At 37.1% G+C, this 20,705-nt stretch overlaps 1 protein-coding gene across 1 annotated transcript in view; it reads right to left on the reverse strand.

Annotated features, from left to right (window-relative positions):
- Positions 1-2,835: 2,835 nt before the first annotated feature.
- The window catches only part of LOC149174901 (uncharacterized), a 33,933-nt gene continuing 16,063 nt past the window's right edge, over positions 2,836-20,705 (reverse strand). Inside the window, exons 2-7 of the mRNA XM_089419449.1 lie at positions 6,954-7,151; positions 6,483-6,755; positions 5,762-5,864; positions 5,125-5,243; positions 4,851-5,030; positions 2,836-4,283 (exon numbers count right to left, since the gene is read on the reverse strand). Of these exons, the coding sequence (XP_089275575.1) occupies positions 3,393-4,283; positions 4,851-5,030; positions 5,125-5,243; positions 5,762-5,864; positions 6,483-6,755; positions 6,954-7,151 (1,764 nt within the window). The 3' untranslated portion in view covers positions 2,836-3,392. The remainder of the gene's footprint in view (positions 4,284-4,850; positions 5,031-5,124; positions 5,244-5,761; positions 5,865-6,482; positions 6,756-6,953; positions 7,152-20,705) is intronic.

Below are 20,705 nucleotides of genomic sequence, written 5' to 3' on the forward strand. Positions count from 1 at the left end.
GTTGGGTTTCTACAGCAAAGAGAGGGTTTTCTCAGTTGTGTTTCCCAAGAAATCAAGTGTAAATTTGTGTGACTATGTTTTTATATCTACATTTATATTTTGCTGCTTGTCAGTTAAAAAAATTGTATATTGGTGACAGTAAATTCAGTTTCAGTGTTACTTCCCTTGATTTCAGTTATTCCAGAAATCAAGTAGTTGCAGAATTTAAAGGGAAATTAACATCTACTAAGCAAGTTAGCAATCAAGTATATTAATCAAGTATATATAATAGATACCAGTATTCATGAGGTTATAGATATTTTCTACCTCGAGTGCAATTTCAATGTAATCACCTAGTATACAGGCTGCGATCTAAACAGACAGAATAATTTTGTTTAGTGCTTAATATTAAAGTTTCATTACAATTAAAAATAAAATAAAACATCACAAATCCGATTTCATTAATGGAAAGATTCAAAAATTAAATTATACAAATACCTCACTAAATTCAATTCAATCAAAGATAAAAAGTCTAAATGTCAATAATAACGAAGCATCAATAATCAAAATAATAACAAATATGTGATGAAGATATAAATCTTAAAATAAAGAAAGAGAATTCTAAACCCAAAATCAGGAAGAATCAAGTTAATAGCAAAAATTATAAATTTCAATGCAGCTTGATCTCAAAATTCAATGCATCCTTGAAATCCCGAACAAAGAAGTTTTGGATATCAAAGAAGTTTCATCCAAAAGCTTTGTAAACAAATAATCCTGGAGAAGATATCATCATCCTATCATTAAAAACGCCATCCTATCAAAATGGACGTGCTGTGTGAAAGATATCATCTTGATAATGTTCATACCTTCCTCCGTGTAAAAAGCTATCCTACCCAAATTTTGATGTGCTGTGTCAAAGATATCTTGATAATGTTAATACCTTCCATCTTTAGGCTATTGTTGCCTACACCATTTTTATTGACAACGAGATATTTTCAAATGTAAAGAGATTTTCATTGATGAGGATACTACTGCATTTTTTTGGTGGCAAGTTGGGTGACAATTTTGACAGCAGCTCATAAAATGCGGTAAAAATCTTTGCATTATGCCCATGAATCAATCCATAAAGGTGAGATATTTTCAAATGTAAAGAGATTTTCATTGATGAGGATACTACTGCATTTTTTGGGTGGCAAGTTGGGTGACAATTTTGACAGCAGCTCATAAAATGTGGTAAAAATCTTTGCATTATGCCCATGAATCAATCCATAAAGGTGAAATACGATGTATAGTTCGTTGATGAACATCATCCAACCAAGATGAAACCTGCAAAGTTAACAAATGGTACAATGAACAACTATTGAGGAATGAGCTCCCATGAGGAACGAGGCACTAGTGATTAAAGAAGACTAGTGGAAGAATTTGTAAAGATATTCCAACTTGAGTGCACTAGGTCCTATTTGTTGTTTATTTCCCTTCATATTCGATATTATCAGCATATCAGTGTTTGATGTGGTTGGTGATACCGAAAACATTGCAAATATACGCTACATAATTAATCAAACTAGTCTCGAATCCACTCCATCCTTAATTGAATCAACCTAATCTCTAGTTATGGCCTCAGATCAACTATCATGAAGACTTCGTCTCGAATTAAGTTACCCCAATTTCAATTGCCAACGACTCCATCCTCTCAGGAGGAGTAGGGTCCCTGGCTCTTCTTCACATTGCATTCCCGAGTTTTATTTCTGTTCATGATTCTTTATTCTACGTTCTTAATATACGCAGTTGACCTCAAGAGCTTGAACATTCATATATTTCTCAAGTTGTTTAGTTCTATTTTTGTTCACCTCATATGCTTTATTGCACATTGCTATTATACATATTTCTCAAGGATGTCTCACTGTGGCTTATCTTCCTTTGGTGTCTATATTGCAGACTTCTCCGTACGAGGTGACCACAGCCCTCGCGCTATTGGGAACACCACCCCCTGCAAAGCATTATTTAACCACGTGGCTTGTGTCAAATAAAACTCGGAACCACATTGGGTTAGTCTTTCAAACAAGTTCATAATAAGTCAGAGCTTTGGCGTTCCAGGTTGATCGCATTGAATATGGTTTTAGTACTGCGAGTACCCCATGGACTTGGCAACTAAAATTCAAAGCCAGTGGGTTAGTCGTTCACAAGCGTTCACAATGAAGTTCTTTCCGTCTTTGACAAAGGTTGCCAATTTGACCTTTACTTTGTATGGACAGTCAGCTTAACCATGACCAAGAAGATGATCAAATGACTATATATACCATATAAATGAAGCCTGATCAAGGTTTTACCAAGACAAGCCAGCAAAATTAATTTCAGCAGTCAACTTGAAGATCGAGGATATTGATAATAACGCCTCTAGCTTTGTTAACGAGAAATTGGCATCAGAACTGATCTAGAAGAGCTGACTGGTTTTCCCCGCGGTGGCGTCCAAATAGCTGCATGGCAATGTAAAAAGAAGAATTCCTATTGGTTTTACCCTCGGTAGTGTCATGGCAATGCAAAGAGAAGAATTCCTACTGTATAATGAATTTAGCCATCCACGTACAGGGCAATCATACTGCACTGGAAAATCAAGAATACTTGTCCACAAGCTTTTTGCAACGTGCATTTGCAAAATGCAATGTTTGGGCCAGACACATCATTATCAGCAGATTATAAAAGCACTCAAATTTTTAAATTTAAAAGAAACAATTTAATATTAGACAAATTCTGCTTTAGATCTGATTCGAGTATGGTATTGCCTACAACCAATTTTGAAGACAAAGTAACCAGCCACGTCATTATAAACCGTGCGAACAGGCATCTGACAAAAGATTAACAAGCAATTTTATCATATATAAACAAGGCTACAGTTTGCAGCCTATGAAAGAAATAGAATTATAAACTAAACTGGCATAAAATCTGGACATCAAGATTCTGATGCATTCAGCTGTACATTAATCACAAGCTTGCCACCAAACTATAGATACAATGGTATTTAAGAACATCATACTTTTCTGCAGCATTGCATAGGATGCGGAAGCGTGCAGGGACAAGAGCAGGTTCAGCAAAGGTGAAATCATTTTAAAATATCGATGTGGAAGTCCAGAAATTCATTGGTAAAGGAGGTAGCAGGGATGCAGGTGCCAGGTATTGGTATGGCCGATGAGGGACAGAAGAACCCATGCAACTCAATCTGTTTGCTTCAATTCTCTATTTCGCTTTTGCATAAATTGGGTTGACCTTTCATGTGTGAGAGGAAAAATCATCCAGGCTTCAACCCCATAATTTTTCATTTTATTATGAAGTCCACCTAATTACTTCGATAAATATTACAAGAAAGTAACAGCCATTTATCATACATGTCTACAGAAAAATGCTTCAGCCGTGTGTCATATCTCCTTATCCTGGATCTCATCTACCATAATGTCCTGTTCAGACTCGTGTTCAAGTTCATTGATCAACTGTTCCATCATCCTCTTGTAAACAGGCATATAATGGTCATTAATCATGGTTCGAGACAACCTCAGTTTACCATAAAGAGACCTTCGTGTGAGGTAAATGCCAACTTTTATCTTCTGTCCATCAACACCATTAGGAAGAGAATCCGATGGGGAAAGAGAGACAATATGCATAATTCTACCAGGAGGATAAAATCGAACACTGTCATTTGCATCAGATAAACTAAGGTCCACATCCGTACTACCATGGCCAGCAATTTCATTAGCTGTAGCAACAACATTTTCCTCGTCTTCTATAATTTCTTTTGCCACTGCAGCCTCTTCTTGGCACTTTTGTAGATCCACTTGTGATTTTTTCTTCAGTTCTTGCTCAAGTCGATGCCATAAATAATCCTCGCTTATATCTTCCTCGCCTGAATGATCAATAATAGAGTCAGAGGTAATTAGGTCCTCTTCTTCCTCTCCATCGAGTTCATGGTCTATATATTCTTCATCGGGGGCAGAAGAATATGAAAGATCTGCTCCTCTGCCCCACGTTGAATTTATATTGCCTTCCACACTAGATGATGATGAAGCTGCACATTCCGTTGTTTTTATATCGCTAGAGTGCACAAAAACATCGCTAGAGTGCACAACAGCAGACTCAACACTGTCACTGCTTTCACTCATGAGAGCCTTAGATTCACCTTCTGCTGGTGATGATGATGTTGCTGTAGATACTGTACGACGACGAGCACCCATGCATGACCATCCTGAAAGTCCAAGAGATGGCCTGGTGCAAACAACAGCTTGTGCCATAGTTTGTGCTTGTCTCATAACAACCTGCAGCCAGCCACCTTATTTTAAAGCGCTTCCATATTCAGTGTCTTCCAAAAAAAATTAAAAAGCCTGCTACAATTCAATCAAGTTTGCTTAGCAATAGTAAGGTACACTCCGATTACAACTCCATGTGGACATCACTAAACAACAGAACCTTACTGGATCAAGGTAATTAAGGCACTACTTTAGCCACATCATCAGAAAATAATTGATCATTCACTTTTGCGAGGATTAAAATTAACTTGCATCAAATGTTAGCAGCTCGATCTGAAAGCTCATAACGATGGTAAAAACTTCAAGAAAAATAATAGTCTTTCCCAGAACAAATTGTTTACATGACCAAAGTTATAATTAACAAAACGAAAGCTGGACGAAGCTCCTCAAGTAAAAGAACCACGAGAGAAAGCAAAGGGGGGAGGGGTTGTGGCAAAAATTTGTCTAGTAGAAGATCTAATACCAGACTAATTGACGTTCTCCATAAGAAGTGAATAAGGGTGCAGAATGAGAAACACAAAATTTCAGAAAACCGAAAATTGAAGAGTAAGACTTAAACAATTCAGCATAGCATACCTGAGTACTGTTTGAAACTGGACGCCAGATTGCACCAGCACTTGCAACTCTAGCCTTACTGGCCTTTGCAAGTGACGGTAACCGAGACCCTAGTGCCGTGGCAGAACGGTAAACTGTACTAAGAAACCTCGTTCTTTCAATTTGCTCCCTAAAGTCATTTACCCATGCTGATGCGGTGACCTGACAATTCATTTACTGAGAAACCTATGATGCGAAACACCATAAATATTTTACCTATATCCAAAATAGAATAGTATAAAAAAGTAAGACATACTTCAGCACGTAAATCATCCACAGAAGTAGCTGAGAACGTAGGCACAAGATCAGAACCATTGATGACAGAAGTAATGAAAGACTCGCCTGATTCTGCCAAATCCCAGGTCATACAGGCAGCTGCAATAACCAGCAAGTATACCTATTAAGATAAGCAGTAAATAGCATTCAAACAGGTAGGCGGCAATACCCAAAATTGAAAGTCAGGCAGTGCTGAGACAGTAATGATTTCCCCCAACATTAAATGGTATTTTCACTGTTAACTTCTTGTTATTGACAATCAAACATCAGGTAAAATAGTACAATACATAACAGATAATACAGAACTTATCACAAATGTCCTGCTACAAAAGATCTGTCTTCACAAAAAGTCAGTCAAGTGAGTCCCTTCATTCAAGCTTTAAAATAACCCCCAGCCCATCATCAAAAGAGTTCCAATCAATGCAAAGGTACATCGGATGGGAAGAAAATCAATTAATAAGGTAACACAATTATCTTTTCCTAGCCGAATAAATCAATAGGGTAGATATTTAATGGTTCGTTCAATATTGCATTATCTTAACAGCATTGTTCTATTAAAATAACACCGATGATTCCAGCAAAGTATTGCAAGGCCAAGAGAAATGAATCCAACGCACCTGGAGCAAACGTAATACAATGAGTAGATGAAAACTCTTTGCACTCCCTTAGTACGTATGTCAAGAGAGCAGCTGTTCCTCCACCTAAAGAGTGTCCAACAACCTGATGTTTTCATGTCATTACGTCAGACGCTCAGAACCCACTTGACACCCCCAATTATCCTTTATCATTGTCCATTTCATCTGTTTTAAGAAAAGATTTTTGCTCCGATGACCATGAATATATTAAGAGCCCATTCACGAAATACAACAGTCCATGCACAAAGTAAAGAGTGGCGAGTCCACCACCTATAATTGTACAAATGACCAACTACCAAACCATGCAAAACAAATGTAATTGAAAAGTAAAAAGAAAATCATTCCAGTGTAAAAACATGTTATTTCTTTGGAGATGCATACATATTATAAAAGAAAAATGCAATTATATATTCACTTGATGCCTCCCTATTATGAATAAGAAAGGTATATTGTTCAATTACCACACTAACACAAAAAAATTGTAACTGGAAAAATTGCTCGAGAATCAGACAACGCCATTGCTAGATAGTTTTCCATACTATGAAGAAAAAAGAAAAGGTGAACAACGCGTTATGAAAAAACAGATGGTAAACTTAGTTTTCTGCTCCTTTCGTCAGAATTGGAAGGAAAAAACAAAAGAACAAATATTCAAGTGTATGAAAGAAGAGATGATACAACGAAATAATATAAAGAGAACAGTTACCTTGATCTTGAAATTTGGATACTTAGCCAATGCATTCAACAGGCAAGGAGTTGCAAGCCGTGCAATCCAACGAGCAGCTGCAACCATCCCACAATGTGCAAAGCCAAGAACTAAATTGCTTACACCACCCTCATCAAGAACAGTGTGATGAAACGGTACAACAGCCCCAGTAACTGCTGTCAAAGTATCTTTAATGCTATGTGTCCCTCTAATCAATAGGAGGAAAGAATGTGATTTATCATCAACTAGAATTGTAAAGGCGGGCTTCAAAAGCTGCATATCACAAATAACAAGACCACTAAAATCAAACTGGTAATAACACTTTTTTCTGGCACGTCATGAGGATTTGAAAATCTTGCAGGACTTTGCTAAAAAGAAAATATCTGAGTATCCAATCAATTCCTATATCATCCTAAACATATAATCTCATCAATGTCAGCAATATTCTAGTATATGGTTAAACCATCTTACCCCAGCCTTCGGCTCTTGAAGAAGAACATGCTCTTTAGAGTAGCCAGTTGCCTCCAAAAATAACGGAAATGGCTTCTTAGAAAAATGTATACATATGGTCAACAAGTTTAAGAGATCCTTTAATTCAGCCACAATGGCAGGCCCTTTGAGTTCTTGACTATCCTCCCCTGCATAGACACTTGCAGCCTGTAGATGACCCTGCAAATTTGTGATAGCCTATATTAGCTCTATCATTTAAATAAAGTAAACAGTTTGGGCTCCGATAAGATGGGTAAAAATTGAATGATAATTATTCTGTCTATGCATTTACAGAGGAAGATTAAGAATTATCTAAATTCTACCAGTTATATGTACAAAGTTAGTTGTTTATTTGCATAAACTTTCCACAGCAGTTTATCTCTAACATCATTCACGTTTAAAGGATATATTGAAGCAAAAATAGTTTAAATTGCACATTCACCACATTCTGCAAAATCATTATATCAAACTGTAAGTCACAAATCATAATATCAATAGTGGGTGGTTGAGTGGTAAAGGAAAAGTTGTTTCATTTCCTGCCTGTGTACAAATCCCACTTTGTCACACGTTTCCTCTTAGTGAGCCTTCATTGTTGTTGATATGTTGACATGGGTTTTAACTTTTAACCCTTAAGAATCCAGATTACCCTGGATACCTCCTCCAAATGAGGGGAAGCGCCTGGTGGGTTTCCTTGGGAAATGCAGTATGCAAATACAAAATAAAAATAAAATAATTAATAAATAGTCATAAAAATTTATAAAAACTATAGTAAAAAGTAAAAAATAAAGTCACATCACAATTAATTGGGCCTTTTAATTCCTTAGTAGTCTTTGCTTATATATTTGTTACATAACTACGAAGGTATTTTGTATAGAAGGTCTGAGTCACTGGACATACCAGTCTAACATATCATATGCCATATCAAATTTAGCATTTTTGGTTGTTTCGCTCGAACTAAAAACTTTACCAACCAGAAGTTACCTTTTGCATCAGTGATGAATACCAGCATACATAAGCCACTAAAAAGTAACTACATAGATGAACAGAATTGTCACAAGGTCCGTGATTTAATCCTCAGCATCTACTAGCTAGAGTCTAGCATAGATCCATCTCAACCCCCAATCTAATAAGCACCAAGAAGCATCAAAAAAACCCCAGGTGCAAACTTCTCAGTGCTTAAAAGATTCAGGGCATGGAATGCACAAGCTGGAGAAGCCCTCCAGGCACTTCTCAAACCAAGGATGGTTAAACCGCCCAGTTGCATTTTTGGCAACCTAACCTGACCAGGACATCGAGTGAGGCCTTATAATATCCCACAGAGGCAGCCAACCTGAGGACTTGACTCCATTACCTCCTGCTTGTAATTCATTGCACTCAACCACTCAAGCTAATTCACCAGGCTATTTTATTCTGCTTTATTTATTTTTATGGCTCTCCTTTTTCTCTTTGTTTGACATTAGACATCTGACATAAACGTTTTCCATTTTATTTAATCATGTTGCCCGTGTGCATACACAGTCTGTCCCACACCAGGCTGTAAGAGCACCTCGCTTCTCTCAGTGTAATCATATAGATTAGGCATTTCTGGTTGTTTTCCATTACACTGAACTTACATTTATGTAACCATTTATGGGAATCCACTTTCCCGTTAACAACGTTTACCTAGTACCACTTAGGCCACTGACAGTATACTACATTGAGGAAGAGGGTTGTCATGGTGATGGGATCCATGATGATTGATCTAAGTTTCTTATTGTCTGCTAGTCATGTCAATGTTTGCACACTCAAAAGAGTGTGTAATGTTTACATCATAGTTCCTGTTGCCTCAAAATCTAGAGGGCCTTATGAAATAACTCACAAGGGCCAGAGTCCAGACTTTGATGCAACAATGAGGTGGATTGCCACTGTCACCTCAACAATCCGCTTCTTGCTCTTTAGTGAGTTTTACTACACGAGGCTTCCCAGTTTTCACCTAAAGAATAAGGCAACTGGCTCAAAGTGGTATGAATCAAAAGATTAAGCAAGGCATCTCTTGAAAGGAAAACGACACAATTCTCTGTGTAGGAGCAGTGTACCATATACACATACCTAGGGCTTCAAGATGTAGATCAACAAAGGAGTACCAAGAAGAGGGAAAACCTTCAAATTCAGCCTCAAGTTGAAGTCTTAGCCAAAGTTAAGGTTTTACTAGGGCAAAAGTTGCTTTGTGAAGATGACATCAACCTTATTAGGGCAAATTCAGCCACACAAAAATGCTAAATTTTGAATGTAGAGGATCAATCAACGTGAATTCAAGCTATGCGAGCTTTAACGTCCATCTAAAACTTTGACCACCACAACGATTCCCAATGCTTTTCCCTAGTTTTTAAAATTTAAGAGAAATTAGAGAAATTAAATCAAAGCTTGGAGTAACTGGAGAATCCTGGCTATCTTTATATGAGGGGAGAAATTAAGTAGAGGAAAGCTCTCTAGTAGGTCCTCTATGGTATTCAAGGAATATAAATTTAACATGTAATGATCAGGCAAGATTTTCCAATAAACATATGCATTTAGACAGGAACGAGAGAAAAAACCTAGCATACATTCATTACATGACAAACCATTAAAAATCCGCAATTCTACTTTACAATTTTTCCAAGAAATAGTCTTCTTTCAATCCCAAAAGACATCTCCAAGGCACACATCATTCTCCAATAGTAGCAATAGCTCCAAAAAGATCACATCTCCACAAGCAGCAAGTTACAACTAGGCCAATTTGAGATCTCCAAAGGAGGCCAAAATCCAAAAGCGAAGATGAGAAATAAGAATAGACTCTAGAGTGATCCTCCATTTATATGAGGTCTATCACATCCATCAATTCATCTAAAAGCCCTATAACAAGTTTGATTTTGAGTAAACATGAAGTCAATGGGTTACAAACCAATCCAATAGTGTAATAACTGCCCACACATGTGAGCTGAAAACCCTCTCAAAGCATGACATCATTCCCTTTTAAGGCTAATAAGGCTTCAAAAGTGCAAGAGGAATGCCAAATGGTGAGAGATGTGTGACCCAAGCAAATGGCAGAGGAATGTGGCATATCATCATAACTAAGCAATGTGTACGGCTGCTCGCTAGCTAGTTGTCCACGATAGGAGAAAAGTTCTCTATAGGGTTACCCACTTTTGGTGGATAACGGTTACCACATACAAATACCAATATAAATACTAATGATATGATACAACAAAGATACACATTACAAATCTAGTATTTCACCAATAAAAGAGAATATATCTCACAAAAACAAAGTACGAAAGTCATATAACTTATACACGTCTATAAAATTATATAGGCCTAGTGCATTAGCTCAATCAATTTGAACAGACCAGTTTTGAGGTGGAGTTCATTGAAAGGTCATGGATTCATGTTCAATAGAGACCCTCCAAATCAAGAGTGAATGTGGCATATCATCATAACTAAGCAATGTGTAGGGCTGCTGGCTAGCTAGTTGTCCACGATAGGAGAAAAGTTTTCTCTATAGGGTTACCCACTTTTGTTGGATAACAGTTACCACATTCAAATACCAAAATGAATACTAATGATATGATACAACAAAGATACACATTACAAATCTAGTATTTCACTAATAAAAGAGAATATATCTCACAAAAACAAAGTATGAAAGTCATATAACTTATACACGTCTATAAAGTTATATAGGCCTAGTGCATTAGCTCAATCAATTTGAACGGACCAGTTTTGAGGTGGAGTTCATTGAAAGGTCATGGATTCACGTTCAATAAAGACCCTCCAAATCAAGAGTGTGTGTACTTCAACAGCATTTTCCCCTAACCAACACCCATAGAATGCAAGGAAACACCTGAGGAAACCACATGTACTCCAATAGCATTTACCACCAACCAACATTCCCAGAATGCAAAGAAGCACCTGGAGGGTTTCTCCAAGAAAATTTTCCAAGGAACAAAAAGATTATATAGCCTGATAATATTAATATTAATTTAAGCTTTTGTAATAAATTATATCTAAGATATAATTTATATAAATAGTATCATAAAGCATATCAATTGATCTCTGTTCCCGATTAGCACTTCCTTGAGGAATTTTATGGTTAGTGGGTCTGGTCATTAAAGTCAGCTCTCACATCTTCTAGCTGCAACTGTGAATTATAGTCAAGCTCTATGGGGAATATAGCAATGGGAGAAAGATGACACATTATTATTATTCTATTTATATAGAAAAATTCTAAATATAACAACTACATAAGTGAAACAAGAGACAATGATTCTAATCTACAATCTATTTTTCCTTCCCTTGGCACCACTACGACCACCACAAGCCCCACATACTACATACATAGATAACATCAACCATATTTTAAATGCAGTTACAAAGTACAAACTTACAAAGAATTAGACTACAATGAAATAATAAGCATAGTAGATTACGAATTTATGAAATCACGATCGAACAGTGACATTTATAAAATAGGCCATGTGCCTAATTTCCAAAACAGATATTAGAAATTAATGTCCAACAATTGAAAGTTCTAATATAACAACTAAATACGTGAAACAAGAGACTGATTCTAATCTACTATCAATTTTCCCTTCCTTTCGCACCACTGCGACCGCCACAAGCCCCATGTAGTTGTGGACATGGAGGTAACTGTGAAGATAAAGTTGGAGTTGATGCTCCTGTAATTGGAGTCCTCGGTGGGTTGAAGCAATGGCTAGGGTGGCATCTCAATAGGATTATCATCATCCAAAGGAGGTATCTCCAAGTTCTCAAAAGCCAATGCTACATCGTCAAAATTGTCCTCCTTTGGATCATTGCCCCAAATATTATATGATTTATCCATATTTGCCTGCTACAATAATGGGGCAACAACTGCAAGTTGTAATGTACATGAACCAAGCTCTTTGCCCAATTTACAATCAACCTATTTCTCTTGACACTGTATGAAACTGTAGGTTCCTCGACACTTCCAGGAAAGACATGTGAAAGAACCCATTCCCTAAACGCTGCAAGGAATAAAAACACTAAACAAGTCAATTCTCTTAATCTCTAATTTGATTGGGCATAACCAAATAATCATCGGGCACTTAGATTGATGCTCAATTGTTGTCATACAAATCACACTCACTCATCAAAGATAAGCTTGTCTAATTCTTACATGTAGCCACTCCAAAACTCTAGATCTATGTGCAGTTTTCTTTTCACCCAGCCGCTAGGTGGCACTGGTGCTTCTAGCAATATTGTAGAAAAATATTTAGTGTAAGGACAAATGCTAAATCATGAAGTGAAATGTTTAGCTTTACCCGCATTTTTTCCACTTCTATGCAAATATAGTTATACAGGTTCACATCTCTAAGCTCAACAATGCATTAATCTCGCCAAGCATGATTTTCATTTGCTCATACACCTCCAAAATCACTGGTTGACCTGAATCTACAAATCAGGCCATGTTATAAATTGACTAGGCAAACTGCAAATCTGCAAAACATACTTATCCTGTGACCAAAAATGAAGATCAAGAACAGTATCTTGCACTACAGCAATACTATCATTATCTGATGTATTATGTATCCTTGAATGTCCCCATAAATCACTCGTCACCATATTAGCCAATACTTGTCGTACCTTCAACAAGAAGCTAAAGGTGGGGTAAGAGCTACCAATCTATCTAGTCCTTAAAAGCTTAAATAGCTGTAAGGTAGAGCAAACCTGATAACTTTGGAGGACATCAGTACATCCCCTATGATAAAATTCATGATGGGCTTCCCTTTCTTGTACAAGGTATTGATCGAATCACTCTCTATGCTATATGACATATCATGCATAAAATGATTCAATGTCTGAACCAAAATGTGAGCATGCACCTGCTCAATCATTTTTCCTGCTCACTTCACATTTGTTGCATTCACTGTAATTGCTTGAATCACATGGGACAGCACAATATGATTAATAATTTACAGTAGGATGTCTGGAATGATCTGAGAAGATGCAACAAATGATGAGGAGTCATGTGCTGCAAGGAACATTGCATCACTAGCCGACACACTAAGAACATTTATCAAATGTCGATTTGTAACTTTTGTCCAGCCATAAGATACAACAAAAACCCCATTATCCAGCCACTCATATGCAAATCATCCTGGAAAATAATATTGAAACAAAATTACGCAATCCAATCACTCAATTAAGTATTGAATATTACTTCTTTTTAAGTGCTTCCTTCAAACAAAGGAGAACCATTGCAATTGACACAAAGACATCAAACGCCATTATATGACCACTTCAACAAGCAAAATAGCACTTTATGGATAAATCACTAAACAGAAGCACTCTGGTCCAGCCAAGCTACAGCAACAAAGGGCACTCTTCCATCAAAATCATCCTGCACTTGCACCTGGTTCCCACAGGTTATTATACGCATCCAGGGGAATTGAACTATGGTGGATGGTGTGACATGCCCTATTGAACCGCACCCCTATTGACTGAATATTACTTTTACTCTAAATTACCAGAATACAGAAACAGATAAGGATCCGAGCAACAGCAACAAAGAAAACTCTTCCATCGAAATCATCATGCACTGGCACCTGGTTCCAACAGATTATTATATGCATCCGTGGGAATTGAACTATGGTGGATGGTGTGACATGCCCTATTGAACCACAACCCCATTGTCTGAATATTACGTTTACATAAGGGTCCAGATAAGGATACCAATGTTAGGATATTCCGACACATAACTTGGTCTAGTGTAGAGTTAGGTAAAGTGTGTTTCTTTACTATGTACATTTATAACTTACAATCCAACAGTCACGAAATGTTATAGACATGAAGTGATCCGAAGGTTCATTCTCTCGGTATTACTGACACTTGATCCGTGGCTTAACACCTGATTGGTCCATGATCTCTATTTGAAGAGCATGGAGGGTCATTTGTAGGGTAACCGTTCATGAGAGAAGCTTATGTAAATTTTCATTTTTTTATTAATAAATTCCCTGAAGTGGCCGCGTTGGCTCAGGGCGTGGACTGTTTCCCTCTTGAGGGTGTATTGATCTGTGATCTGTTTGTGAGCGGTGTCCTTTGGTGTTCTATCTGAGGAACTTACCCTGTAAATTCCTATAGATCTGGATACAGATCAATCAGATTTTTGAAAAGCCAAGATTTGGATACAGTGGATAAATGCCATGTACAATAAAATCAATAATTTTTTCTAATTTTAGAAAACATATTTGAAGTTAAAAATCAAAACCATTCATGAATCACAACATTAGAATTAAAATAATTAGTTAATTTATAAATCCAAACACTGATGTCATGATGCATCATGCATCATGCCTTATGCAAAACGGATAACTGTAAAATACAAAAATGAGTGTTTCATCAATGATCACTATCTTGATATGATGATGCTGAGTAGGTCTAACTACATATCCAGAAATGGCTCTACATCCTCATCAGCTAAATATTTCAACTCCACATCATGATCAACCTATCTTCTTCCTTGAAATCTTGAAGTCTAAAAATTCCCAGCCCTTTATGATGGTAAATGAATACCATACACTGTTTGAGGACATGCTATTGTCTATGTATCATCATACTGTTCTGAGAGAAGTCTTCACCTAGAGTTGGATGGGATTGATCTAATTAAATTATTAATGACACAACCATCCTTTTTACACAAAAAACTGAAAACTAATTATATACTATATACTATTATCTATATATTGTTTCAAAGCTTTCCCAGAGTTTTCTAGCTAGCATATCAAAAATTGAAAGTTAAACTTTAATGTCTCAGACTTTTCCTGCCAGCATATTATCATGTGCTATACAACCTACACACAACAGGTAATTAATAACTTACCTGTATATATTAATAATAAGTAATCTAACTCTAAATAAAATATTTGGCTTTTAGGGTTTCAAACAGTTCGCAAATACTGCTAAAAAATTATAAACAAACAATTAAAAAAACACCCTGAAACTCTAATGTTATTTGCTTGGGTTCCAGCTTGTTAGGGGCTCACTGGCACAGGATCCGCTCCAGCAGCATGGGATCTGTTTGCAGGTTTGAAGGATCTGTTTACGTGGTAAATCCTATGCATATGTGGGTGAATTCATATCCATATCCAGATCTAAAATGTGGATCTACAGATCCAGCATCAAGACCCTGCGGATCTTGATCTGGTAATACAGCTTTCAATTCATCACACTTGACCATAGTGTAACAATGGCAATTTTTACTACTAACAAAATTTTCCTGTCTAACAAGACTCTAGTCTTGATACAAAGTCTTTTAATATTAGATTTTAATATTTTATGGCAAATGCTCAAATATGCATCAACAGAGCAGTAGAGATAGTCCCTAAGTAACCACATCCAATGTGGCAATTAACCTCTGATTGTAGGGCCAGTAACATTAAAGTTTGTGCTAGTTGCAATAAAATAAAAATATAGAAGTGAGTTGTCTGGCAAAAGCTCAACTATTCATCGGTAGAGATGTTTGGCATAGTTCCTAATTGCCAGCATACAATGTGGCAATTCCCCTCTGATCATAGGGCCAATTAAATTAGGGTTTATGCCTGCTAATAGCCTAATTTAGAACAAAAACATAAGCTCTGTGATTAGATCAAACACTACGTTTGTGAAACTCTGACCTAGTCTAAGTTACCGGATCCGCAGGGGGCAAGTGATGTGTTGACACCTAATCTTTGGGATTAGGTGAATCCATGTAAATATTGTAAATAAGAAAATACGGAGAAGTAGAAGATGAAGAGACAATGGGAGATGAAACCCAAGAGTCTCTCCCTCCATGTATATATCCATGATCAATCTCAAAGAAAAATCACAATTCGCTTTGAGGAGTTACCTCCTGGCCTGACATGGTATCAGAGCACAGGTCCCAGCCACTATTTTTGGATTCCTTTCTGCCCTTGTAACTCCCTCCTGCCTATATTCTGCAGACTGACACCTCTGGCCTGCTGTTCAAAATCTCTCCACTCTCCCGCTCTCCGCTTACCTCTCTCTCCCGCTCTCCGCTTACCTCTCTCTCCCGCTCTCCGCTTACCTCTCTCTCCCGCTCTCCACTTCATTTTTGCCGCCCTCTCTGAATTCGCTCTATTTTCTGTGCAAGGATGCGATTTCATTAATATGTTAGCTTATGTGTTTATATCCGAAAAACGTTTCACCTTCATTGCTGGGCGGATTCCACCTCTATTCTACCTCAACGTCTGACAATTCTGGTCGCTTCCATCGCTGAGGAAGGAGAGGATATGACCGAGGAACACTGCATGCAGCCATTGAAGCTCGCCTCAACCATCAGAATTTGAGAAGTCCTGAAATTTGGTATCGTCCTGTGTGGAGGCACCTTTAAAGACTGTTCCTGGAGGTCTGTCTTGCGTGGAAGACTGAGATGCAATGACCGTGCCATGAGTGAAGTAGTTATGTTGTTCAATATATATTGCAGCCAGACATATTCGATACATATTCTGCGTTGAATGTTTTTAAAGGGTCCATATGGTATTGGTATTGGTATAGTAAATGCATATGTACGTTGAACATGGTATCATACATGGTGAATGCATAAATGGTGGAGCCATATGTTACGAGATATATATGAAAGATTTGTGCCTTGGTAATGTTAAAGCTTGGATATGGTTCACATATTTTATGAATTCAAAATCCTTTTATATGTTGAAGTTGTGGTATTTAATATGAGAGTGGGTGGAATTCTCAAGATATGACTGGTGGACAGGATATATGTTATATGTCATATATTAAAATTTTGACATGGTGTAAAATGAAGTTTTGCCATTTTTATATGTTTAATAAGGCTGCAACTATTTTGGAAATCTAGTCTTTTTTGATGATGCATTCACTAATTTCTATTGTGGGAGTAGTTCTCTCTAGCAAAGAGCACTATCCTGAGTGGTCCCAGAAGATAAAACACACCCTCATTTTCAATGAGTTGTGGAAAGGGGTTTAGGAGGGAGAAGGAGACAATGCACCTGCAAAGCCCACTTTAGATAAGGAGATTGTCATTTGGGAAACAAGAACAGCAAGGCCTATGCCTTGATTGCAGCATCAATAAATGAAGAAGTGAGTCGCCATATTTCGCCATTTTCAAATGTCTTTGAAGCTTTAACGAAATTGAAGGAATTGTATGACTCACACTCTGAACTTGAAGTTGTTCAATCGATGATTAAGTTGTTCAGTCTTGAGTTGAAAAATGATGACCCTCTTGCCTTAACATCAGAAATAAGATCCAATATGCATGATATAAAAGCCACTAGTGTTGAGATAGATATTTCTCTCATAGCTTATGTCAAGGCATTATATCCCACCTATGCACATTATCTTGAGTCATTGCAAGCAAGTGGAAACCTTAAGGAGATTACCTTTGACTCCCTTCAAAAGAAGTTTGCTGAGAGAAAAAGGGCTTTTGGGAAGAAGACATCTCCTCAATCTATTGAAGAAGTTGTATGCCTTGCACAAAAGGAGAAGAATCATGCACATGATTCTTCTAGAGGAAGAGGTGGCCAAAGAGGAAGGAGGAAGCTTAGAGGGGGGGCAGACAGTTCCAAGGAGAAAAGTTTGATCTTCATTGCATACGATGCAATAGAGATGGACATGATGCATCCACTGTTCCACATGTAAGTTGCCTTGGGACAGAATTGAGCAGGAAAGAAAGGAAGGCAAAGGTAAAACCAACGACAAAGGGAACAGTAAAGCACCCGAATCCGCTCACTATGTTGTGGCACATTGCAACATTGGAGTAACTGAAGACTTATTCAATGCTTCACTTGCTTCATGGAAGGATGATTGGTTGCTTGTTTCACGAGCAACTTGCCACGTGACTTTTAGGAGAGATTTTTTTGAAAAATTCACTGACAATGTTGACGGAGCAATGTATTTTGTAGACAAGTCAATACTCAAGCCATCAGGGCTTGGCACCATCAGGCTCAAACTGCCTAGTCTTCCAAACTTTCTTCTACATGATGTTTTATATCTCCTGGAGCAGAGGAGAAACTTGTTGTCTTTAGTCCACATCCTCCAGCAAGAACACTCCATTCATATATTTGATAACAAAGTCGAGGTCAAAAAAGCATCAGATCACTCACTTGACATGACGGGGATAGAAGAAGAAAGACTTTTGGAGCTGCAAGGAATCTCTGCTCGTGCACAAAACTTCTCATATATTCCTCACTATGATGAAGGTACATTTCCATCAAGTCTTTTATGGCATGCTAGATTTGGACACTTGAACTATGACAGCCTTCGTTTGTTGAAGAAAAATGGTGTCACTGCTTTGCCTACAATTCCTAGGAAACTTCAGTAATGTGATGCTTGTATTCTAGGAAAGCACAGCAAACAGTATTTTCATGATTCTCATTCCAGAGCACATAGAAAACTTGAACTCATTCATTCAGATTTATGTGGCCCAATGTCTGTTCCTTCTGCAAATGGTAATAAATATATGATGACATTTATTGATAACTACACCAGAATGTGTTGGGTTTATTTATTGAAGACAAGTCTGATGCTTTTGAAACATTCAAGAATTTTCATGCATGGATTGAAAATGATGCACAATCTCATATTGGCTCTATTCGCACTGATAATGGAAAATAATACACTTCAAATGAATTTGGAAACTATCTTCGCCGGCATGGAATAAAACATCATATAATTGTGCCTTATAATCCCCAAAAGAACAGAGTAGCTGAAAGAATGAACATGACAATCATAAATATGGTACATTCCATGATGTTTTTCAAGAATGTTAAACTGATGTTTTGGGCTGATCTAGTTCTATGTGTTGTGTATATAAAGAATAGATGTCCATCTGCTTGGATCTGCTAGGGAAACAGTTCCAAATGTGATGGAACCACACTTACTTTGATTGGAGGCATTTTATTAGGATTGGTGTCGGATAAGGAGAATTTGGAGGCAAATCCGGGTAGCAAACTCCATGGTCAACGTGAATCATCAGTTAACACTTCAGTTTTAATGATCAACTCTGTCAGTTAACAGTTCAACTCGAGTTAGTTTTTGTTTAGCGCAAAAATTATGGCATTTTGGCGATCTTCCTGTATTATAAAACTTGACGGGTACAAGTCCAAATCGTGGCACTGCTCTGTTTCTCAGTGTTGGTCGAGGGTCGAAATAGTGCTCAGCACTGGTATTGTTCTGTTGCTGAGACGCTGCTCGAGGGGATCGACTAGTCACACCTCGAAATCAACGACCAAGATGTTGCTCAGGGGTCGCAATCGTGGTTGGGGTTACTGGGCGTTTTATCGTAGTCGTAGTGATTCGCAGTGTAGGTGGTCGTGGTTTCGTTCGTGCAAGTGGTCATAGTAGTCGTCCTGCAGGTGGTCGCGGTGCAGGGGGTCGTGGTTCCGTTCATGCAAGTGGTCACGGTAGTCGTCGTGCAGGTGGTCGCGGTAGGGTCATGTGGGTATATATTATGTGGTTAATATTTAATCAATATTGAATGGTTTCGTTTTGTTTTATATATATATATAGATAGATAGATAGATATATCTCTTAATTTGTTAAGTTTTATGTGATACATATAAATTTTATATTGTTAAGTTTTAAGTGATACATACAAATTTTATATTGTTAAGTTTTATGTGATACGTTAACTTTTATGGTTTCGTTTTTTCTAATACCATAAATATGTTTAATAAATTCTATATGGTACCATATGGTAACTAACCATATTTAATAAATATATATGGTCTGCCTTTAAGAAATTTATATGGTTATATGGTTTGCGTTTAATAATTTTTATGGTTTGTATTTAATAAAATTTATGTGGTTTGTGTTTGGATTTTTTTATTCATATTTTTAATATGTAAATAAATATATATATTAATATGGTTTGCGTTTAATAAATTTAAGTGTTTCATTTTTTTATATAAATTTCATATGGTTTTTTTAATATAAATTCATATGGTTTTTTTAATATAAATTTCATATGGCTTACTTTTAATAAATTTTATATGGCTTATTTTTTGTTTTTTTGTTTTGATAGTTATAATTTTACTAATTTATATTTGATTATAAATGCAATGAGATAAACATGGAACAATCACAACACATACAGAGACCGAATGAGGAGACAAATGTCAATAAAGTATGGCAGTATGTAGAAACTATTGGCAAAAACTTTGGGGGTAGTTCATACAAATGGAGATGTAGTGAATGCAATAGCATTCGAAATGGCCCATCTCACTAGGCAAACTAAAACAGGTGTGTTGGTATGCACCGGTCCAAATGGCCAACTTGGGACAAGTTAAGCCCTGCAAAACTTAAGTTTTATGCATCTTTGCAAGATGTCATTGATAAGAGATTCACCAAGGGAAAACAACCTGTGCAAGCTTCCACAACCAAGTCTCCATTACCATCTACACCAGTTGTCACAGTTAATAAAAGGCCTACTCTAGGACCTCTTGAAGTTGTTGCATTCAATAACCAAGGCAGAGAAGTTGCAGATGAGCATGTTGCTCGTTGCATCTATGCAAATGGGCTAGCATTCAATTTGGTGCGCTCTCCTTATTGGCAACAAATGATTAAAGCAGTTAATGAAGCACCAAAAGGATACAAGAGCCCTGGCTATGAAAAATTACGCACCACTTTGTTAACATCATAAAAACACAATTACAATCAATCTATGATACATGGGCAAAAACAAAAGTGTCCATCGTTTCTAATGGA

Source organism: Pinus tabuliformis, chromosome 4_1, assembly GCF_031772625.1.
Source record: "Pinus tabuliformis cultivar Carrire ecotype Pingquan chromosome 4_1, CPIR1, whole genome shotgun sequence".
In the NCBI taxonomy this organism is placed as follows: Eukaryota; Viridiplantae; Streptophyta; class Pinopsida; order Pinales; family Pinaceae; genus Pinus; species Pinus tabuliformis.